Genomic DNA, 24103 nt, shown 5'->3' on the forward strand with positions numbered 1-24103 from the left:
CAGATTCTCATCCCGTATTCCCATCACTTAGCTGTTCGACAATGTATTGTAATTGTAATGTGAAAAGAGACATCCAACCGTACTGTACGTGCTTGTAAAGAATAATTGATCAGAAATTCAGATCAGAGATTGTGATGTCAAGCGATCGTGACTGAATTTTATTGTTAATTAATGTGAGGTGGTCTTCTGGCATTTGGTGGGAATTCTTGATTCAACAGCAAAGTAATTAGGAATAATGAATTCCATTATCAAAGCTGGTAGATTTTAATGGGGTATAATGTGTGTGTCGATCTCTTTAAATACATCATAAAACCTGCGTTCAAATTTAGCAAAGCATATTATGTCATTGAAGATCTTATTAAAATGATAACATTGTTCTTCCGTCCCCTTTCTCCTTAATTTTTTTTCTGTCAAGCTGACCCTGTTTTCAACACAGGGTACTGAATTATCAACCTCACGGGAATGAAACGTTTTTTTCCACTCCAACTTTGAAGCGCGCCAAACCCAAAAATAACCAGGGACAGAACATTACTGAGTTTGTCTACTAACAGCCCCAAGATTTTTAGCCCCGACCGTGCACCAATCGATACTTTAACCCTTACAATGCTCAGCTCCCTATATCGGCAGTTAATTCTGCCTCAGAGCGGCCGATACAGAGAGTTTCAACTGTATACAGCGCAACTCGATGCAACATAGCAGTTTCCTCGATGTAACAGTTTTCTCGTGTGCTGTAAATGGCATCGTAAAGCCAATTGTTAAAACCTTACTTTCAAATAGTACTACTGTACGTTAACTTTCGAAAACAGCTTATAATTTTTTCCCGGCTTTTATTACCAGTTGTTTTCACCGAGCATAAAGCAAAACAAGTATAAGATTTCTTATTTTCTTTAGACAAAATCTCATTCGTATTATTTGAAAAAAAGGGGCGAATTAGACGGTACGATTTTGCCTACGATTATCACATACGACACGCCTACGCGGTGACTACAACACGAATCGCATCGTGCTAATCAATCTACCACATCCTTACGACAGACGCGCGCGCGTGTAAATGGTAGCTAATGGTCCTAAGTCATATCGTAAACCTGTCACATTCGAAAAAGTCGGACTAGACCGTGTAAATCGCCCAAATACTATTGTCACGGAGTTGCACTTCACCTGACTCAATTTACTCTTGATTATCATTTATATTGAGTTCATTTACTAATTGCCAGAAATTCTTTTCAAATCCCTCCACAACTTCTTTAGGATGTGGAATAACACATTCATCAGAGTAAACCCCAACACGAATCCCCCCGCCATAGCTAAATATAGAAAGCCCTACACCAATATTTGCTCGTTGAGGGACCCAGAAAATTCCTTGAGCAATTTTCTGGCCACCGAGGTACAAAGTCTGCTGAGGTCCAGGGACGTTGCTAAGGACACACGACATCTTCCTGGAAAAGAAATCGATCAGAGTCCTGGAAATACACTCTGGTAACATCATCAGTAACTGGACAGTTGTTGCGGTCACCAACGGTTCGGCTGAAGTCTTGATGATATCCATCCGTTGCTTTGTCGCTAGAAGTCGGTCCACAGCGTTTTTAGCTACAATCGGTAACCGCAGAAACACCAGGGCAAACTTGTTCTTGAGTTTGACGGATTTTGTTGAGGCGCGTATGTCCACCGGCACTGAAGCCCACATATCCTGCCACTTTCGCAACATCTGAACTCTTGTCTTGGCGTTTGAGGTAATCGTGCAGAGCGCCTGCTAGACACGAAACCATAACATCATTAACTGTTGTGCCTGCTAGGTTTTTAACTTGTTTAACTAATGAAAGGTCTACATTCTTGGACCATGCAACAACTTTCTTGCCACAGAGTTCTTGCCCGTGGATACTAGAGCTGATCTGCTTTCGAAAAGAACTTCGTGAGTACTATCATGGGACCCACTAAAATCGCTTTACACCACATATAGAACCGTTGTTTGGTGGAGAATTTCTTAGGCTCTGGTCCTTGCGGTGGTACATCGTAAAGATTTCTCACAAACACCCTTGTTAAAGCGACACCATCTGCAACGCTATGGTGAACACGGAGTAATAGTCCGAAGCAGTTTTCTTCAAGGATCGGCACCACCAGAAATTGCCAGGGCGAAAGATTTTCAGGCAACGGGGTAGAACAGATTTCGGAAATTGCTTCATCCAGATCTTCCAAACGCTTTGGAAAGTTTCCCTTCCAGTTTAAAACCTGTTTTTCCACGCTAAATTCATCGTCTTCCTTCCAAACGAAATGCCCTAAATGTTTTTGTATTACTTGTGTCAGTCGCGGGCAAATGCGTTCGCCTTTTTCATCTTTTCCGTAAACAAGACGTTCGCATATAATCTTGCGGAGTTTCTCAATGTCCGGTGAACCTTCAATAACCATTAGAGCGTGGATAATATGGCGATTTGTCGCACGATCTTGCTGCCAAACCGAGTCATCTTCGCGAAAAGGAATACATTTCCGTGTGAACGCAATGTAGTGTTCGACGAAAAATTTTCCTAACTTCAAAATGGCTAACCCAAACAGCAAAAACGGGATTACAAGACAAAAGACGAGGCAGGTTACCACGCATTCCAGCTGGTAAATTATAGCAGCAATTGTGATAGCCATTAAAAGATTGACTCCTTTATACCGCTTGTGAAGAGGTGGAATAAAAGCTATGAAGTCCTTCTGGATTTCTGCCGGTGTTTCTTCAAGACCTTCAAAAGGTGCGTGCGAAATCGACGAGAAATCTCCACAAACTGCGAAAGCTGCTTCGGCCGCGGCGGGCGACGTACTTATGCAATCAGCATTCATTTTAGATGCAATTTATCTCAAATAACGTCTGTCCAAAAACATTGGTTTAAACCAGAGGTTTTTTATCGGCTGCAATCTCGCCGCAAGAGATGTCTGAAGTATGAGAGTTCGCTGAGTGATGCACAACGAACCCCATTATTGCCACCGGTAATTTCTGTAATGCCATTGGCTCAGCCGTGTGGTGTGAGTGTCAAATCTATTACTACCAGCAGAAATTACGAAATGCATTGTTATACCCGGAAAAATGTTTTGGGTATCGAGCTATGAGTCATGGAATATAGTTTGTAAGAGTACCTTGAAGTCTAAAGTTGCGCAAATCCACGAGGTATTACTGTGAATATATTAAAACAAGACTGAATCTTTTTTTACATACAATTAGTTTTTATCTGTTTATTTTGACTGCCTTGCGTTTTTCTAAAGCATGTCTTTTTTCTGGTATATATGTTTTTGTACATTAGAATCACGATTCCTCAAACCCTTCGTTTCTCGAAACTCCCGATTTTTCTCCAAACCAATTTTCGTTTCCCATGGATACTGATGGATAGTACTTCTCTGTACTGAATTTTATCCCCCGATTTTTCGAAGCAATTTTCGTTTCCCCTGGATGTTCGAGAAATCGGAATTCTGCTGTAGATATTGCGTATTTTATAGAAGCGAACAACTGTGTTCTTATAGTTTGTCTATTTTTTGTCTTTCTGGAGAAATTTATCGTCTGCGTTTGTTTAAACTGAAATTTTTAAATTTTGTAAGTAATACTCGAGTCTCGGTGAAAAAAAAATAAAAGGTTCGCGTAGTTATTTTCTATCCTTTTCCCGTATTTGAAAGATATTGATAAAAATGGTAGTACATAATATTGCAGCTACGCAGTCAACGACATTGAAGAAAACTTTTAACGTAATGCAAAACAAGCGTATCAGTAAAAAAAATATTAAAATACGATAAAAAATTAACAACATGACGCTGTGAAATGAGGTAAAAACTGTGGCAGTTAAGTTAATATTTATTGCCAAAATTTCTTTGTACCTAATGTATCGAATAATTATTTTAACAAAGTGTAGTGTTTTCTCCGAATTTCCATATTATTATTATATTATTGTAACTACTTTTCTACAACGAACGAAACACGTATGTCATGCTGATCAAGTAAAAAAAAGTTTCATTAAAATTTGAATTGCTAATTCAGGCCCCAGGGGGGGGAGGGGGGTACTTGCAGTATACATGACGGTGGGGTCCGACGGAGCTTCATATTGGGAACCCAAAAAAATACATGAGCCTGAAATTTTACACCCAAAAAAATACCTGACATCAAAATTTTCTACACCAAAAAGTACAAGACCTAGCACCTCTATACTGATTTATTCAATAAAACAGACTTTAAGACCTAAAAAAATATATGATAGATCTCTTGACCCAAAAAAATACCGAGGGTGTAAATTTTCAACCGACAAAAATACGTCGGATCTCCCCGTCATGTATACTGCAAGTCCCCCCCCCCCCCCCCCCTGGGATTCAGGCCAACATATCAAAATCTGATCCTCTTATTGCAGGTGACTAGGTATTAAAAAATACGTTTTTTAACATTTAAATTTACATATTTTTTACCACTGCCAGCACAGGATACCCAGGCACGCGATTGGCTTTCAGTGGCAAAATTCATATTACCGCTACCTGAAATAGCTAACTGTTTGGTGACGTTGAACTAATTGGCTGAAATGTGCCATATAGACGCTACGCCACGACGCTCCTCACTCCGAAAATACTGCAACCAGTATTGCAATCGTTAGAAGATTATTTTTAAAGGCTCCTAACACTGTTACACTGCCAGAAAAGATTGCGTGACGAGGCTAGCGTGACGAGCCAACGGTCGGACCCAGGCTCACCATACCACCCGTTTCCCCTTTCCACTCCTCCTCAGTTTCTGTCGTCAACGCAACAAATCCATCGCAACTCGTGTTAATTTGCATTGACAGCAAAACAAAAATGGCGGTGTTTGACGTTGGTCCTGTGTTGGAAGGTGTAACGAGTCTTCAAGGAATATTAGAAGAAGCTATTACGAAATCTAAACTTCTAATTGAAGCTATTGAAGGCTCTCAATCAAAATACTCCGAACTGAATGAGGAATACCCTGTTCTTCGAAGCCTGAAAGGAAGATTGGCCGCATCGCAAGGACCGAATGAGTCTTTGTCTACCGAGCTCGTCAAATTCAAATTAAACCTCGAAACTTTTGTGGAAAACGTATTTAATGCTCACGATCAAGTCAGAAAGGATTTAGAATTGTGGGCGAAAGAACTGGAAAGAGATCGAGAAAAATTACGGCGCGAAAAAGCAGAGTTTCTAAAGGAACGTGAAAAGTTCGATTTGGAACGCAAAGAATATTCTGATGGTTTGCGAATAGCGGCGACAAGAAAGCCGGAAATAGAAGAAAACACTGATAATACTGAGAAATCAGAAGAGCAGTTATTTGATAAGAATATCACAGAAAATAATGAGAAACTAGTCTCGAATTCGAAATCAACCTTTTGTAAGCAGGGTAAGTAAGAGGACATTTTGTTGGTTACTACTAGTAGCTACAGGCAATTCTATTACATTATTTTATACATGTATATGGATTATTTACCTACTAGAAGATGGTTTTCCATGTTCTATAAGAAAATAATGCACGCTTGAGGTCTATAAAAGCTGCTAGTGGATGCCCGAGCCGTCAGGCGAGGGCATTCAGCTGCTTTTCTAGACCTCAAAAGTGCATTATTTTCTTATAGGACATAGGAAAACCATCTTCTAGTGGGTTTAGAATATAGCATTAAAAAGAGCACAGAACTTACAAGACTCGCGGCCGCTCACGGCATTTTACAAACGCACGCAACACTGGTAAAAGTGAAAGTTTAGTTTATTCTTTTCTTTGGTGGCTTCTTTATAAATAAACCAAAGCGTTTCTAGAGTCCGGCTTGTTTTGCTAAATAATTTCCAATCAATTTTGGGCAGTTCAGGGCAAAATAGTGGCGTATACAACTCCAAAGGAAAACAACAAATTTCAACGATTCTTTCTTCATCTGTCGCTTCCTTTGGCACTCTCTTACTTCCATTTAGGCAGGTAAAAGTTTCTGATAAAAACTCGCTGCTTTAAAGCATCATTTAAACAACAAAACAAGAGAATAGATGCGAAGTGACGAAGTCGTTCAGCGAAATTCGACAAACAATTCGCACATCCGGGGTACTGGGCTTCTATAGTTTTCAGCTATGTTCTATTAAAAATAATGCCCGCTAGAATTCCATCGCACGTATACAGCGGCTATATTCTAATATATTATGCATCATTGTCTTGATTTATCTGTGTTTTTTTTTAGAAACATGTGATGCTGAATGTCAGACAGAACATGAAACATATTTGAATGAAGAATCACAAAACAACAAAGAACAAGACCTTAATCAACTTAATGAGGTAAGAGGCAGAAAAAATGTAGGTCATAAAGTGGTTGAGGGAGGTCCGGGGATACTGGAAGAAATTTTAGATGACACAGAAGGGAAATTGCATCTCATTTCTTAATTTTTCACTTGGATAACCGCTTAAAATACTTAAATGAATCAACTGTTTGGTGAGCCTGATCAAGATATTTTGAAAGACCTTTTAAAAGCCTAAATGACAGTTTCACTACATACCCTTTTGTATACTTCAACTCATGAAATCCTAAAGCCCTTTTATATACCTGGGGGGGGGAGGGCCTCAAGCCAAGTGGCCCATACTTGCCAGAGTTTATCCTGGTTTCTGTAGCATTAAGCGGCTAGGATATTACTACTCCCCTCTGAATGGGATGCTTGTCTATCGCAGCGTACCCCCTAGCATTACGTCACTGGTACCCATTTTATACACCTGGGTGGAGAGAGGCACTATCAGAGTAAAGTGTCTTGCCCAAGAGCACAACACAGTTAACCAGGCCAGGCCTCGAACCCGGACCGCTCAATCCAGAGTTTGGTGCACTAACCATTAGCTATGCCACTGCACCTCCCAAAATATACATAACATAAAAAGACAAACTTGGGTGAAACTTATACCTACAGCCCAAAAAAGGAAAATTCTTCTAGGCAGAGGCTCCCCAAAAGGGAGTTCCCTTCCTCCCCTCCCCCCCTGCCCCTCCTTGGGTAAAGTGTCTTCCACACATACAGTATATTGGGGGTTTTTTATCCTTTAGGCTCAACCATATTTGAAACACAATTCATATGACATAAGTAAATCACTTGTCATATTTTTCATTATCTTAAATTACTTTTTTCTTTCAGTCTCTTGCAGCAAATGATATACTGGTACATGAGAACTTGGGAAAGGAAAACCAGCATCTGTTGCCGTGTAGGTTACAAGTAAGGTCGGCAGCAGTTAATGGTAGAGTACACCAACAACGAGCTCTTACTGCACCAGTGTCAAGAGCTAAAGCTTTGCTGCTAACAAAACAAGGACATGCCCTTAGAATACACAAGGTAGTTAACAAGGAAGTAAAAATGTTCAGAAATCTATAATAATTTTCAATATCTCTGATCTTTAGCACCATTGGACTATGACTGAAAAGAAAAATATAAAACATTTCCAAGTCATTAATGTTAGTAATGTAATGTAAACTTTAATAGTCAGCTCCCCACACGGCTTTTCAGTAACTATTTTACAATTTACAGAATTAAGGGATGAGATCAGACATCAGCATATAAGGTGCCTATGGCAGCCGCTATCCGTCCATGTGTATGATCTCACCCCACCACCAACCCATGGAATAGAACAGACCACAACACCTGGAACTTCATGCCCTACTCTTTGCGATGAGTGTGTGGGTTCTTTAACGTCCCCTGCTAATTATAACACTGAAGATACAGGAGACGGGGCCTAGAATGTCTAACCATTTGCAGATGTAATTACAAAGGCAGCACATTCTCCTCAGTTATTTTAAGACCTTGAGTGTTGGTCCGGTCTGGGAGTCGAACCCGAGACCTCCCGCACGACAGTCCAGCGCTCTACCACTGAGCTAACTGGTCGGCGGTTAAGTGGTCATGTCAATCATCCACATGAGTCTTGAAATGAAAGCTCTTTTGAAAACACAGTAGGATCCTGATTTTTCAAGGGAAACAATTAAAATTGACTTGAAAACTTGGGAGTTTGATAAATTGGGAGTAAAATTGTTTTCAAGTGAGTGAAGCAAGTCTAAGGGAAATGACTTTTGGTTTGAGTTATCAGAAGGTTTGGGAAAATTGAGGGTTTCAACAATCAGGATTTTACTGCACGTCTTGGTATTGTACATGCATCAAGTAACTGTTTGGCTTTGTTGTTATTGCCAATTATTATTAATAAATATAAACATTTAATTAATTTATTTATTTTCAGACATTGCTTGATGGGATTTGTGAAATGAAGGAGGAGATACAGTATTTGAAGACTGAAAACTCTGCATTGTTGAAGAAAGCAAATGAAGCTAGCTCTGAGTTATTCTACATGAAGGTGATTTAATTGGATTTTACTTTTTTAATTCAATAGTCGACTATGGACTACTGGTTCATACACTAGCCGATAAGTGAAGCTAAACCAATGTAAACTTTATGCAATTGCTTTTCCTAGAACAAGTTGGTAGTAAACATAGCTGACAGAGATGAACTACAGAAGAAATTACAGAGATCAAAAGAACAGGTATTAAATATTAGTCTTTGTATCAGAGGGTTTTTCGTGTGTGTGTGTGTGTGGGGGGGGGGGAGGTTTTAGGGCATTGGTTAAGCTTTTGACCAGAAATGGAAAGGATGGCATAGGGGACCCAGTGTAGTATTAAATTTCTGTTTTGTGAGTAACAATAGGAAAGTCAACCCTGCTAGCGGCAACCTTAGACTCGTATGATTTTTAGAATTTTAATTTTCTCTTGCATTGGTGATTAGAAAAATGTGTCATGTCCTGCAAACGTCCATGCATGTAACTTGACAAATAAATAGGCATACTTTTATGTTAATATTATTTTTTATTGTATATTTATCAATTTTATTGTGTATCATCATCATCATTATTATTGTGTAGAGTTACCATAGTTACCAAGAAGGGAAAAGCATTTCACTGTGGGACAGAAGTAATTGGTCTAGTAAATTAAAATGATCGAGAATTATTTTTTTCAGTGATTCATAACTTTTAATATCCTGAATAATTTTTGATCCTACTTGCTTCTTGCCAGATTCAAAAGCTTGAGGAAACATTGCGGAAGCAAGCTACTGGTTTGGTGTACAACAAAAAACAACAAAAACAATTACAAGAGGAAATCAGATGGAAACAGGTTGAATATTTTATTATGTAATATATAGATTTAGCCAAGCCTAAAAGTGGAGCTCCACACTCATTTTCTTGTTCTTTAAATTTTGTGAAAATACTCTCATTGAAAATACTGTTTAACGTATACTACTCAACAAAAATCCATAGCCGAAAATAAATCATCAACTCCAATCGAAAAAAAATTGCGCTTACAAAATCCTATCATTACAATGGACAAAAGAAGTTAGATTTGAGCCCGCGATTCAATGGAAAACTAACATCTGGTCAGTGGTCAACTTCAAAAAAACACTTAACCTCGATGAGTTGTACACTTGAGCCCGCGATATGGTCATGTGATACTGGTCAGCGGATACCTTGTTTTGACAGCTGTCAATTGACCATAACATGGATGACCAATATAAAACATACAAGCTTAATCTCGACGTTCCTTGGGAAATGAACCCCCCAGTCGGGCTGCCTTGGGACTCTCCTCCCCCTCCCCCAGAGTCTGTAGGCGCGGGGCGCATACGCTCACTCGATAATAGGCATAAATAGATTGTGCTCGGCAACTTTTGAGCAACTTTTAGCGTTTTGAGCAACTTTTTGTAGTACCAACAACGTAGGGCAACTTTTGCCTTTCTTCGCAACTTTTGAGCAACAAATTGATATAAAAGCAATCCAAACCATAAAAGGTCGTTTCATTTTGAAGGATTTTTATCTTTTTTATCTTTTATTTTTATTTTTATTATTTTTATTTTTTATCTATTTTTGAAGTTATGTTGAGTTTAAAGAGTACATTGATTGCAACAAAGTATTTATATTTCTCATATAACAATGGCTTTTTGGCCTCTTTTAATGATTGTAAGAATATTTAATGAAAATGTCAGTTTAAATGGCAACAAACAACCAAACACGTTTTGCGTATTTATCTAAAACAAAACGACCCTAGTGAGCAAGCAACTTTTCTAAATTTTGGTGGCAAATTGTGGATATTTGAGCAACTTTAGAGCAACTTTTGGGTATATTGTGAAGCAACTTTTCCTGAATTTACTAGCACAATCTATTCATCCCTACTCGATAACCAAATTTTTTTAGACTTCATCGGTTTCCCCCAAATTTCCTTGCCCATGGTGCTCCGCTGGCGCGCTTCGCGCGCCTGGAGCTCCGCTATTACTTGCATGTTAATTTATATGGTATTTTTTGGAGGGTGTGGTCATGTGAAGTGTAGGGGGGGGGGGGGGGGTCACTGAAGTGGGGTTTGGTGAAGGGAAAGGTGAGGGAACCATTGGGTTTGGTGTGTCAAGAAGTGGGGTTCGGTTGGTGAGATTGACAGGGTGTATTAAAGTTGTTGGGTTAAGGCAGGGTGACTTGAAATGAAGTGAAAGGCAGGGTTCGCAAGGGTCATGGAAAATGTGGAAAATCATGGAATTTTAGAATTTCATTTTCCAGGCCTGGAGAGTCATGGAATTTAAGTGTGGGTCATGGAAAGTCACGGAAAATGATATTGATTGTACAAAATAAATAAGGCAGGTTATTTTTGTGAAGAAAAGGGTAAACTTACCTGAAATCAAGATAATTGTTGAAAAATTCCATGAAAAATGGTAAAATTTAGGTCATGGAAAACTTTGAAAAGTCATAGAAAAGGTCATTGAAAGTCATGGAATTTTAAAAGCTCAAAAGAGTATGAACCCTGGAAGGGCAGACGGGGAGGGGGAGGGGGAGGGGGTGGTGCAGAAGATAAGGAAGAGCACAAGTTATACAGTGTTAGATGTTTCGTAAAGTAAAGTAAAGTAAAGTCTGTCTCCGAGCCATGAGGCCCATACAGCCGGAGCTTATCCCGGTTTCAGTAGCATTAAGCGACTAGGAGTATTGCTACTCCCCCCTGGATGGGATGCTAGTCCATCGCAGGGTTACCCCCCCTCCCCCCCCCCCCCAGCAGTAAATTCGCCGGTACCCATCTATACACCTGGGTGGAGAGAGGCACTGTAAGAGTAAAGTGTCTTGACCCAAGAACACAACGCAGCGCCCCGGCCAGGTCTTGAACCCGGGCCGTTCGACTCAGAGTCGAGCGTGCTAACCATTAGGCCACCGCGCCTCCCCAGATGTTTCGTAGCAGTGTGTTAATCCCCAGAAGTGACTCCTGAGAAGGACTGTATTAAACACAGCAAGGAGAACCTTGTTACTGATGGTGTTGTGATTGTGTTTTAGATTTTTGCTGTACCTCCTCATGTTCCTTTTAAAAGTCGAGGACAAGTCAAATGCAGAGGCATTTCACAAGAAGAAAAGTCTACAAGAGGGTGCAGACAGCAACATACATACTAATATAACTACTGTATATTAAACATCCAAAACGTTTTATACTACATATTCTACAATAATCATTGTTGTGAGCATGTGAGGTAAAATAGTCGACACTTGATGTTTTCACTTCCCAGAAATTTACAAAAAATTTTACCAAATTGACCCAATTTTATTCGCAAATATACCAAATTTATTTATACAAATATACGAAATTTTATTTGCAAAATAATAAAAATAGTTGAATTAAGCTTTCACATATATATGATGGTTTTCCTCCACAGACGTACAAGTTAAAACATATTTATTTATTTATTTCACTCCAATTTTTATTATGGGAGTGAAAGGATTAAAGACAAGCAACAATTAACTGAAATTATATTTACAGAAATACCAAGAGCAGATTAAAATTTCAACTGTATGCTCATCATATAAGGACGAATAACCAGGAAGTGGAGTATTTTATTTATTACAATGCATGCCACTTTCAAAAAAAAAAACATGTTAGGTAAAAATTAAGGTATGTGATTTTGTTATTGTTAATTTGGCCTTGTAGAACCCAAGTTAATATTTAACAATTATTCGCCGAAGGCGAAGTGATTATTGTTGAATAATCCCCGAGACGAAGTCGAGGGGATTATTCAACAATAATCACTGAGCCTGAGGGGAATAATTGTTTTAGTATAATTTTAAGAGGTGAATATCAAAAACTGCAAAATAACAATAGAAAACACGAAAATAACAAACAAAAGTGCTCGCTTACATACGTGTAAACCAGTTTAATTCATCGATTGAAATCATAATTTACACTCAAGTTTTAGCAATAAAACGGAAAATACAAACACTACGAAAAAGATAGATATACGGTACCTTTGTTTAATCGTTGGGACTTCTGAGCAATTGTGTGAATCCTCTCGAAATTACTAGCTCCAGTGAGTAGAGAAGTAAATAATGTTTTGACAGTCGATCTGACTGAAAACATGGCCGTGTGCGATCTCCAAAACCACCATGTTTACGATCAATTCTAATGCCTTGAAAACCATCTCTTGAAAATATTTTCGGTCCAAAAGCCTTGGTAGTAAATTTGCAAAATTCCCAATGTTTCAAATATCTAGGATTTGGAGTGATTTCTTTTACATGAGAGAAATTTTCATTCAGCAAATGCCCCCATGTTCACTGACCTGGATGGCAAACGTGGCATTCAAGTGGCATGGCTTAGTAGCCAAACCTTCAGATGCAATATTCACCGCCTAGCGCGGTGAATATTGCGACATAGTCCGAGCTTCTCGACCAATCAGAATTGAATTCACCTCTGAAAATTATACTAATAGAAAAATATACAGAACCATACGTATCTTATCAAAATTCTCTGTCGTTACAGGAATAAAATGATTAAATTAATGATAACTAACTTGTAAAATTTACAATTGACCCCTATCATTACATAGGGTCTATAAATCAAGACAATTGAAAGAAAAATCTTTTAAGCAAGATCTTTTAAATCATGACAGGTCGTTCTGTCTTTCACAGCTGTTAGATTCGAATTCACAGAATGATTGCCTTTAAAAATACAAATGTTACTTTGTGCAACATTACAAGCTTAAGAAACATAAAAGCGTCTAGTGCTTAACTTGATCCTCTCAGTTTGCCCACTCTGAGTGTGCGAACTATCTTACAGTTGAATAAGTAAAAACAACGACCTATATATCTCACATATTTAAATGACTCTTATACAAGCCAGACTAAGCCAGTTCTCGGACAAGAAAAGAACATATATTCTCAAAGGGGCGCCAAATGTTAGATTAGTTAAGAAAAATCTCTTGTATGCAGTTAAAAATGGGCACTTGCTTCCCAAAAGTGAACTAATACCACTGAAAGGGGTTTCTGTTATCGTTTGAATTTTTTACGGAGTGGGGTGACTAAATCACTGATTGTAACACTTCTAAAGGAACTGACATACATTTGTTAGGTCCGAACTTTATATTTGTTTAAACAGTGCATGAATAAAGCCAAACTAATTCTTTCCTTACAAAGTCCGTGGTGAGTACAAAGAAAGGAATGTTACATTTTTAGTGCAGAATGCACTATTGTGATGGTTTGGTGGGTTGGCGTTTGCTAAACCCCTAAACCACTAGCCTGCGTAGCAGGCGTCTGTGTAGTTTTCAGCGCGTTTAAAAGAGTGCGCGATCTCGAGAAGGCCGCGCGAGGAAAAAAATCGAGAAGACGCCTGCCCGGAAACCCCCCGAAATACGTTTTTTTTCGTTCTCTGAGAGAACGAAAATTACCCCATTGGCTAGAATGGCCGCCAGGGAATAACCTGTAAATTTTGATTGGCTCTGAAGGCCTCGAGGGATTAATTAGTCGCTTTGCGAAAGAAATCTGTCTGTCATCGGAAATGTGAGAGTTGTATTCTATCTGCCATCGCAAATTAGGCTTATGTATGGTAACACTGGAGCACGACGTCTAGGAAGAACTTTTCGAGTCCTGCCTACTGGAAGTTTTGACCGATTTGCAGAGCAAATGAAATGCCAACAGAGGGAGGCACATCGCCACCTTTTCGAAGGAAAAGATGTAATAGCGGTGTTGTTCACTGCTTTTTCTTTCAGCGACTCGTCCTTCCGCCGTCTCGGTAGCCGCATTGCCCAAACATTCTCTAGCAAAAACCTCAGACACAGTGGTAAAGGTGGATTTCCACTGTCGCGTTTTTGTTGACGCACGTAAACGAACGTAAAAAATTTAAACGCACGTAAAACGCGCGCGATTACGTGCGTCGAATTAACGTTGTCCAATTTCCAATGCCACGTGTTTTTCTTGGTATTTACGTACGTGACACCCACGTAAACGCAAGTAAAGATATTTGGGGTCGCGAAAAAAGTTGAACCGAGTTCAACTTTTTTCGTGGCTGTCTGCGGTTACGCAGCGATTTACCCAATCATACTTTTCGATTTTGTCACATGACACCACTTACCATGTGGAAAACCATTTTGCTTTAAATCGCCGTCGAATTTACATGGGAAAACATTCAGATGTAGAAGCATTTATCATCGAGAAAGTCCGAACAGAACCAAATTATACGAACGCAGTACGTAGTGAAAGAAAACGCCTGGCGTCAGGTCACGCAGGCTTTGAACCGGCAATCCAGGAAGGTCGCCTAAAATATTTTTTTAATTGATGGTGTCTTTCGGAAGTATTTATAAAATGCCTCTTGTTCATATTCACGCATTTCTTTTACTAGCGTGTGGTACAAAGTGTTTTCATGGCAGCCATGTTGGAAGAGTCAAACAACAAGATATTTGCATAAAAATGTTAATGATTTTTTTTCCCAAAGGAAAAACAATCTATTGTTTCACTCCTCCAATATGGCCGCCAATTACACACTCTATTCACTAACATGATAATTCATGATGGCGGAAATTTACGTACGTTCAACGCGCGTAAAAAAGAAACGCTTTTTATTACTTTTTACGCGACAGTGGAAATTTGCCAAGGTATCTTTTTTTACGCACGTTTTACGTACGTAAATATTTACGCGTCAGTGGAAATCCACCTTAAATGTAACAAACAGATTTCAAGACGAGTTTGCGTCCGCATGGACTGTATGAAAGTCCCTCACGTTTTTCAGCTTGTTTCCCCGGCCGATCTTCCCGAGACTTGTTGCAATATATGCAGTAGCACATTCACTATTATATATTTGCGTGCCAACGGATTGAAATACGAAGCGAATCCTGTCAATCCTGCTTTCTCGCCAAACTGGCCGTAAGTAATCCTCAAGTTTTTAGAGCAAAGACGGTAGAAAGTTTGATTTTGTTCCTTTTTCTGCCGCATTAATTTCGACGGCTTTGAAGCCATATTGGCGCTATGTTTGTTTCCAGAAAAAAAAAATTCTCACTCATTTATTTTGACAGTTGACCCAGCGCTGTTACCTATTAAATTTTTATTAAATTAATTGTGGGCGGCAAACACGTTTCGGGGGGTTTCCGGGCAGGCGTCTTCTCGATTTTTTCCTCGCGTGGCCCTCTCGCGCCTTTCGCGTTTCTCCCATACGCGCGCTACAAAAACTACTCAGACGCCTGCTACGCAGGCTACTAAACCACTAAATCACTAAACCACTAAACCGCTAACGCGGTGTAAACTTTTAATCGCCAATTAATTAATTAATATCAATTAATTAATTATTTCTGTAAAGGGGGTAGGGGATGGAGAGCACCTGACCGTGTGCCCTTGGTAAATCGGGGAGTACATTACGATACTTACAATTGTAGAACTCAAGGTATATATTTGTTTCAGAAAGCACTATGCTCTCCTTGTGGTACAATTCTTTCTGGAAAAAAATACTTTATGCTAAACGCATGCGCAGATCAGTCTACATCACGAACATTACGTTTTTCTTCTGCAGAAGGATTCGTGTAGACTCCGTGGCCCCAAGTTAAAACCACAAATAATTGAATTAGACACTAAGGCGTAATAGCAGTTCATGTGAAATAATTCTTGATATGGCAACGCTGTTTTCTTAGAAAAGGTGATCTAGCATCTCATAATTAATTGACAATATCTGTGTTATAATCAATGTCGCCTTGTTTGCAGAAAATAAATCACGTTACCATATCATCATGTTACATCCGTTTTTGACAAAAACAGAAGTATCTCGTTTGCTGTTTCAATATCAAACTGAAATTCAAGCTGTCGAAAATTAAAATAACAGGGACGTGTTTAGAAATTTTGTATTAAAGCCTAACGTGGTGTGCTTTTCAATGCGGTTGAATTCCTGTAGAATCCGTGGCGTTAATTTAATTAGACTTAAAGGCATCACAGCGATCTGCGAGAAAAACAACAATATCATGTTACATCCGTCAGTTACTTTCCTTTGATTTGTTCTCCATCGGTTGAACTTACCTCCGTTTTATTTTGTAAAACCTCTGCCGCTTTAGTGTTTGAACATGCTTTCGTGACAGTTCCGACATTTCTTGAAAGAAATCTTCACCCTACGTGCTTCTCGGCTTCATGCTTGAGTGAGCGTGTGACGTGTTCACCAGACCGTGGCGAGAGCATGATCTGGTGCACGAAATGCTTTAGCGACAATTTCGGGGGAAAAGCCGCAATTTTTAGCGACAATTTCGGGGGAAAAGTCGCATTTTCGACATTTTATGCTTTGTAATTAATAGTTTGTGCTCTGCTCGTGCACTGTTCTGAAAATTTGTAATTTTTAAGGTCTTTTTCTAAATGCTGAAGGGGACAATGCGGTAGCAGTCTAAGAGAAAAACAAAGGTATCATGTTACAAACCTTTGCACGAAAAGCACAAATATCACGTTTGCTGCTTCAATACTGAACTGAAAGGTGAACTCATTTGACTTATTCTCAAGCGAAATTACCCTGGAAAATTATTATCATGCTGTCGATTGATTGGCCATATTGCATTCTGTACTGCCCTTTGAGTCTCTGAGTTCGTTTTCAAATTAAGCTTGCATAATTTTCCTCTTTTGTCAACAAGAAGGAAAACGTTCAACATAGGTATCATGTTACAAACCTTTGCACGAAAAGCACAAATATCACGTTTGCTGCTTCAATACTGAACTGAAAGGTGAACTCATTTGACTTATTCTCAAGCGAAATTGAGAGAGGCGTACACAGATCGAACGATTTGAGTTGACTGCTCGTGTCATTTGGTTGTTAAAGTATATCAAGTCATGAAATTTTGCTGCTGCACGGTAAGTAAATATTCAGTGAATAATATATCAGTAATGGCTAGCGAAGAATCGACTGAGCTTTTAGATCTCAAAGCGGAAGTAAGAGGGAAGCTATCGCATTTTACACTTGTCCGACTGCACAAAGTTTTGTTTTATGTGTCCCGGCTATTACATATGGAAAGCCTAGTGAGCTAATACAAGCTCTTTCGCTTTCCGGACCTGGTTAAAGGAAAATATCTGCTTTAAATATCTAATTTGTCTGATCATGGAAATGGCATCGTAAGATGTAAAGTCAACATTTGCACGACAGATCACAAAGCAGGCAGGTACCGGCTTGAAATCGTAAATCGTAGAGGAATACTGAAAGTTTCGTTTTCTGGCCCAGGAATAGCGAATACTTTTAACAGAAAAAATGAATAATACTAAATAACGAGCTGAAAGAAGGCTAGTTGGGTATACTGCTAATCGGCTTGAAACATCCGAAAATACGTGTACTCCTGATGGGTCACAATGTGGACCAGAAAGGTACTCTGCTTCAATCTATTAAAATCAACCTTGCTTGGTTAAATTTTATTTTTGAAATCATTTTAACGTGGAAGATAACGTATGAGAATGAAATGAAGCCTGTATACGTAGGCACACATAGACTACACAGGAAGGCTTCACATTTCTAAGCACGTCTGCTAGGCATAAATAGATTGTGCTCGGCAACTTTTGAGCAACTTTTAGCGTTTTGAGCAACTTTTTGTAGTACCAGCAACCAAGGGCAACTTTTGCCTTCCTTGGCAACTTTTGAGCAACAAATTGATATAAAACCGATCCAAACCATAAAAGGTCGTTTCATTTTGAAGGATTTTATTAAAACTGATTTTATCAAAACTGATTTGATTAAAACTAAGGATATACAATAAAATAACACTTGCATTACGCCCACGAAATCTGGACAGCGGCTATCTATCTAACGGGCGCTTAAATCCAGCGGTTATTCGCTGCAGCATATAGCCTACCGCCGTCGACCCGCCGGCCATTTTATTATTTGCTGAAGTGCGAGTCACTTATGGCATCGCAATTAGGTGAAATTTCAGACAAGGAAAATGGAAATAACTCTAGAGAGCAAGCAACTTTTCTAAATTTTGGTGGCAACTTTTTGATATTTGAGCAACTTTAGAGCAACTTTTGGGTATATTGTGAAGCAACATTTCCTGAATTTACTAGCACAATCTATTCATGCCTAACGTCTGCAACCAGACCGTGACGGAGACCATATGCGCTGGAACGTTTATTGCTTCCGGTCACGCCATGCATTATTAAACCAACCATGACTCACACCAAAACTGACACGTAAAACTTCAAAAAGAACAAATTCGTAAAAAAACGTTGAAAATGTTTTCTCACAAAGATGTCAGAGATCAATATTTAGAAAGTTTTTTCGCAATCTGCGTGACATGTAACACAACCACTGCGCTGCCAAGACAGGAAGTTCTACGCGCGTAGTTAACTTCCTGTTAAAACTGGACTTTTAACCCTATCCAGACCGGGGGTGGGGGAGGAAAGTGCCCGCGCTGACTTAATAATAATTAATTTGGCAGGATAGGTTGTTGTGTCGGGAATTTGCCGTTACCATGGTTTCCCAAATTTGTAACTTCAACTGGCAATTATTTTTCTAAACAAATAATAAAAAAAGAAAGGCTGACCGTATAGTAGGGGGTTTGAACTTGTATACTTTCTTCCAATACTTCGTCAGGCACGGCCTGACTTCATCAGGGAATGAGCAACTAAATGAAATTTAGACATTATTTAATCAACCAAGACTAATGATAATAAGATTACAATTCAAAAATAACCGTTGAAATAAAACCAACTGAAAACAAACTAAGATTATACTTACAAGACTAGTGGTAACCACAGGTTAGAAAGTGCGGGCCTCGATGCAGTTAAGAGAAGGTACTGGGAGGGAAGTGTTCTTTGTTAGTTTGGAAAATTACTTCAAGTCGAAGTTTTTGGGAAGTTTTCCAGAAGTTGGCATAACTGTGGTAATTGAGATTATTTTCTTTTATAAACTGCGGTTGTTTATTGGGCAAACCTGCTCGAAAGCAACGCTTGAACAACGTGGGAAAATACTTTTCATGTGACAGAAGCCTCGATCTCAGGTGACAAAACCTCGATCTCAGGTGACAAACTTTGGTGATTGACACATTCTTCGCATTCTAATCGTCTTTTGCGGGAAAAAATTAAAAGGTTCCTCGACGTCCTGTTTGAACAACACATTTTCGGATCCTTTCGCATTGTAACCGTTCATGATGGAAGAAGAAATAACTTAAGTCACCTCATTTCACGGCAATTTTTTCAACAGGTCACGAAATTTTTTCAGACAGTGTCGATAAATCACTGGACAAAAGAAAATTATTCCGAGTAGGATCGAGTAACGCGTCACGCTTAGTCACGAATGTTTTTTATCGTTTCCTATTGCCGCGAACCAATCAGAGTTGTTTTTTTGATTGACAGTTTTGCGAAGTGTAGTTGAGCACTCGGTGTCAATTGAGATGTGATTTTCTTCCGTCGGCAAACTCGCTTTGTTGTCAGTGTTATAAGGAATTTCTCGAGAATAACCGTTGTTAGAATCATTCGCTTTGCCGTAGTTTATCTGTGATACAATCACAGCAGATCTTCTCAAAAGCAACACCTATAAAACAACGTCTACAAAACGAAATGTCTGCAATCTTACGACAGAAGCCTCGATCTAATGTGACAAACTGTTGATTTTTCGCATTCTTATCGCTCTTAGCTTGGAGACAAGATTTTTCTCTTCCGGTTTTACGACAAACTGTCGTGATTGAAACATTTTTTGCATTCCGATCGTTCTTAGTGGAAGAACAAAATTTTCAACTTCCGGTTTGCAGATAGCCTTTATAAACGTGGCGCGCACGCGTAATACGCAATCCGCTGGTCACTGTCAAGATTAGGGTTGCGGGCCTCTCTTGGGCCCGCATAGGCCCCGATTATGCTAGCATTTTTTCGGCATTTTTGGGACGAGCATTTTTCGTTTTCTCAAAGAATGCTAGCATTTTCTGTCATTTTCATGACTGTGATCCAGATTTCAGCACTCAGAACTCAAAAGGATAATTCCTAAAGTTTCACTTTTGATTACACATTTGATTGTTTGCTGTCTGTTGCGCCTGTTTGTGCGTTGTGTTACTTGTGTGTTTTTTTTTTTTTAAAAAAATGTTATTTTTTTTTTTTTTTTATAAACAAATTATTAGGTATCACCGTTGTTGATATGAGCATATAATGTGAGAGTTTTTCGTTTGTTTGAAATAAAACAAGGCATTTTTGGAATTCAAGTGGCATTTTTAAAGGAAATCAGGCATTATTTTAGCATTTTTTTGGCTTTGCGAGAATTTCTAGTAGCATTAAATGCCAGTTTTACTAGCATAATCGAGAAAGGCCTAGGCCCGCAATAAGGTTAAACAAACGGTGATACGTTTTTTCTCTTTTGTTGATGCCCTTAGGTTCGAGAGTTTGACCCTCTTGATAAGATACGCCTCTCTAGCTTTGTGCATAGCGTCACGAGATGAATGTATGAGTTCTAGAGGAATAAGTTCTATGTCGAATTTTTAGTTTTTTTCGCACCATTTTATTGATTTTTGAGTACTTTTCAGTAATTGAAGGGGGTTTTCTGACGTTTTGGAAAAATTTTGAAAACCAAGATGGCGGATATTTTGACACCGTGATGTAATTGTCACATGATGTGACGTCATAATCCCACGTGACGTATATCAAAAGATAGATTTTGGGACAAACAATATATCCTCTAAGTTTTATTGTGATTGCTTAAATATTTTGGAAGTTACGGAGTGAAAAATATTTTCTTTTATTTCTTTTCTTTAGACTCCTTGTACGAAAGATGATGAAAGAGAGCCCCTTCTTTCAGGAGAGGTAAGCAACGTGTAGGGGTGGTGGGAAAATGCGCATCTCGCGGAATTGTAGTTATATTTCAGGGGTCTTGTCGTATCGAATTTTTCTGGGACGCCTTATCGGCGTTTGAACTTCTTTTGCAAGGTTAGAAATTCTTTGCTCGCAGAAAAGATATCGCTCTTGTCTTGCCTAGTTCCAAGACCTAACCGCTGCGCGGTTAATTCGTTTTGAATCGGTCACGTGATGCGGGCAAAGAAGTCCCCGTCCTACGACACCGAAATGAATTAAACGTGCGGGCCTGGGGAAAACCGAACAGGAACTAGGCAAAATCTTGTTGTTAGCAAAGTTTTAAAATTACCATTTGACACCTGTGATAGTGGAAATCTGGAGAAAAGGAAACAGGAGAACTGAAAAAAAAACTGAGCTGTTAAAAATTTAAGTCAAGATCAACAAAATGATCAGTCTAAAAATCGGTTTTGAAAGCCCTGATGGAGTGTTTTAGTGTTGAATCGGGGCTTATCCGTATACGATCTATTTAATACTAATCTGTATTGAGGTTATATGGCACGTGGTTTTGTCAGTTCAATGAGAATTTTGAAGAATGTTGATTGTTCATTGATTAGTTGTTACTGTGTTCATTACGCAGAATCAGGAGCCCCAGCGAAATCCATTACAAAGCCCGCTGAGAAGGAAACTATCTCCAGCTGGATATGAGCAGAGCGCTGAAGAGCCTAGGATCGAGAGACAGCAGGCGGCAACCAATACGGAATCTCAACCTGACGAAAATGCCGTACCCGATGTGGAGATCAAACCGGCTGGTCAGGAAAAACCGGCAAGAGATAAACCTGGTACAAAGCCGCCGGACCAAAAAGGAGCCAAGACAGACAAGAAAGGAACAAAGCAGGACGAGGGAGGGGCTGAGGCTAAAGAAACGAAAAGTAAAGTCCTTGAATTCAAAAAGTTCGTAATTCCCGAGTTGGATTGCATCTTTACCGATTTCAAAATAACTTTCGATCCATTTGTTCAAAACCGAGAAGACATGAGCCAGGCGGAAGATTCATTCAAGAAAGCCGTAATGTCACTAGAACAGATAAGTCCCCACGCCAAGTTCAGTGACTATGTGGCCGCTCTTAAGACAAGGCTGAAAACGGAGGGGATTACAGTCAAGATTAAAGAAGGTGCAATGACCATTTACCAAGAAGGTAAGAAGACAGTTAAAGGGATTTCTGATGCCGTCACCGCTGTCAATGGCATGCTGAAGTTGGCAAAAGATTTGAAGGCCATGCCGCTGACCATTGCAAGAGGTAGCGAGGACGCGGTTGAGCGAGCTGACGCATTGGATGTGCAAGGAATTCTGAAACGAGAATTCCAAAGCTTGTGGGATTACGGCAAGATCCCGAAAATAAAGAAAGCGTTCAGCAATAATGTAAAGCAAGTGAAAAGGGCTCCTGAAATGGTGCGGGACTTCTGCCGCAAAATAAAGGAGATCATCCTTGAAATTTATCACGCGTTTGCCGATGAAGAAGATCAAAAAAAGATGGAAGAGGAGCTAGCTGAAGACGATGATACCTCGAAAGACGATGAGAAAACAGAAGAAGGCGCAACTGGAGGAAGTAATTCGAAGAAAGAGGGCAAGAAAAGAGGTGAAACTTCAGAGGACAAGAAGAAAGAAGAAGAAGAGAAGAAGAAGAAGAAAGACGAATTTCACAAGAAGCTTAAGTTCGAGTCCATTGGGCTTGGGGATATCGACAATGTGTTCACGTCCCTCGGGACCGCGATCAATCCGTTCGTGGAAACGTGCGAGCGCCTTCAAGCCGCGCGGGAATCCTTCGAGAACATCGTGAAGTCGATCTGTAACATCGAAGTTAAGAAGGAGCTGAAAGATTACATCAAAGAGTTGAAGAAAGACGCCAAGGAGGGAAACATAACAATCTACATCGACGAGGTGGATGGCGAGATCAAAGTCAAGTCTATCGAAGGCGTTAAACCTCCCAAGCCGTACCGCGATGCTGTGCAAGCGCTCAAGAATATCAAGTCTGCCGGAAATGAAGCTGTGGAGCTTGAACCGCACGTGCAGCATGGGATCGGGCAGTGCGTCGACCGAATAACGCAAATCGACCCGCAGCGTGACTTCCACAGCTTGCTTAAGAAGAAGTCTGATGTATTCTCTCTACCAGGGAAGATTAAAAAATTCAACGACAATCGCAAGAAGGCACAAGAAATTCCAGGTATTGTCAAGGAGTTCTGCCTGTACGTGGAAAGTCTTCTAACGGACATCTTAGAAGCACTGACCGGCGAAAAAGATGCTGACCCAGCCGACAAGAAAGACGAGGACAGCGAGAAAGCTGGAGACAAGAGTTCAGCAGGCGAGGATGAGCCCGCGAGCAAGAACGACGAGGACAGCAGCCAAGACGAGAAGAGTTCACCAGGCAAAGATGAGCCGGCGGGGAAAGAAAACCATGTCAGCGGAGAAGCGAAGGACCAGGACGGTATTTGACAAGCAATGCATACTATTTTCAAATGATTGATATAGAAATATCAATGACTGCCTATAATCAACAGGACAAGATTGTCATGAATCAATAAGAAAAAAAATGCGCAAAGAAAGTACTGATTTAAACATTAACTAAAAACGTCATTGTCTTCAAGGTTTTTATTTTTAGTGCAGAATGCACTATTGTGATGGTTTGGTGGGTTGGCGGTTGCTAAACCCCTAAACCACTAACCCACTAAACCGCTAACGCAGTGTAAACTTTTAATCGCCAATTAATTAATTGATATCAATTAATTAATTATTTCTGTAAAGGGGGTAGGGGATGGAGAGCACCTGACCGTGTGCCCTTGGTAAATCGGGAGGTATACACTTACGACACTTACAATTAATATAAAGAACTCAAAGGTATATATTTGTTTCAGAAAGCACTATGCTCTACTTGTGGTACAATTCTTTCTGGAACACTTTGTGCTAAACGATGCGAGATTACTACATCACGAACATTGCGTGTTTCTTCCTGCGGACGGATTCGTGTAGACTCCGTGGCTCCAAGTTAAAACCACAAATTAATTGAATTAGACACTAAGGCGTCACAGCAGTTCATGTGAAATAATTCTTGATATGGCAACGCT

The 24103-nt window shown here is 39.6% G+C and overlaps 3 protein-coding genes across 4 annotated transcripts; 2 read left to right on the plus strand and 1 right to left on the minus strand.

The window, feature by feature from the left end:
- Positions 1-21: 21 nt before the first annotated feature.
- On the minus strand, positions 22-3008 carry LOC144663826 (putative diacylglycerol O-acyltransferase MT0231). The gene is given in 3 exon segments (XM_078524887.1): positions 22-1690; positions 1692-1883; positions 1885-3008. Coding segments are annotated over 3 exon segments (1647 nt in total). The 5' UTR covers positions 2818-3008; the 3' UTR covers positions 22-1168.
- Positions 3009-4690: 1682 nt separating this feature from the next.
- Positions 4691-11949, plus strand: LOC144662461 (uncharacterized). 2 transcript variants are annotated; one of them, XR_013572451.1, is made up of 8 exons: positions 4691-5347; positions 6162-6256; positions 7093-7287; positions 8180-8293; positions 8411-8479; positions 8855-8903; positions 9006-9104; positions 11288-11949. XR_013572451.1 is itself a non-coding variant. In XM_078523271.1 (7 exons), exons 1-7 carry the CDS (start codon positions 4798-4800, stop codon positions 11399-11401), a joined length of 1236 nt encoding a protein of 411 aa, XP_078379397.1. In that variant the 5' UTR covers positions 4695-4797; the 3' UTR covers positions 11402-11949. The 2 variants fall into 2 exon arrangements, 1 of the variants encoding a protein (XP_078379397.1); XM_078523271.1 differs by lacking the exon at positions 8855-8903 and having other exon boundaries at positions 4695-5347.
- Positions 11950-16951: 5002 nt separating this feature from the next.
- On the plus strand, positions 16952-23788 carry LOC144662460 (uncharacterized). Its single transcript, XM_078523270.1, has 3 exons — positions 16952-17083; positions 20951-20998; positions 21624-23788. Exons 1-3 carry the CDS (start codon positions 17063-17065, stop codon positions 23472-23474), a joined length of 1920 nt encoding a protein of 639 aa, XP_078379396.1. The 5' UTR covers positions 16952-17062; the 3' UTR covers positions 23475-23788.
- Positions 23789-24103: the final 315 nt, after the last annotated feature.

This window comes from Oculina patagonica, chromosome 8 (assembly GCF_052425735.1).
Source record: "Oculina patagonica isolate OP01 chromosome 8, crgOcupat, whole genome shotgun sequence".
Lineage (NCBI taxonomy): Eukaryota > Metazoa > Cnidaria > Anthozoa > Scleractinia > Oculinidae > Oculina > Oculina patagonica.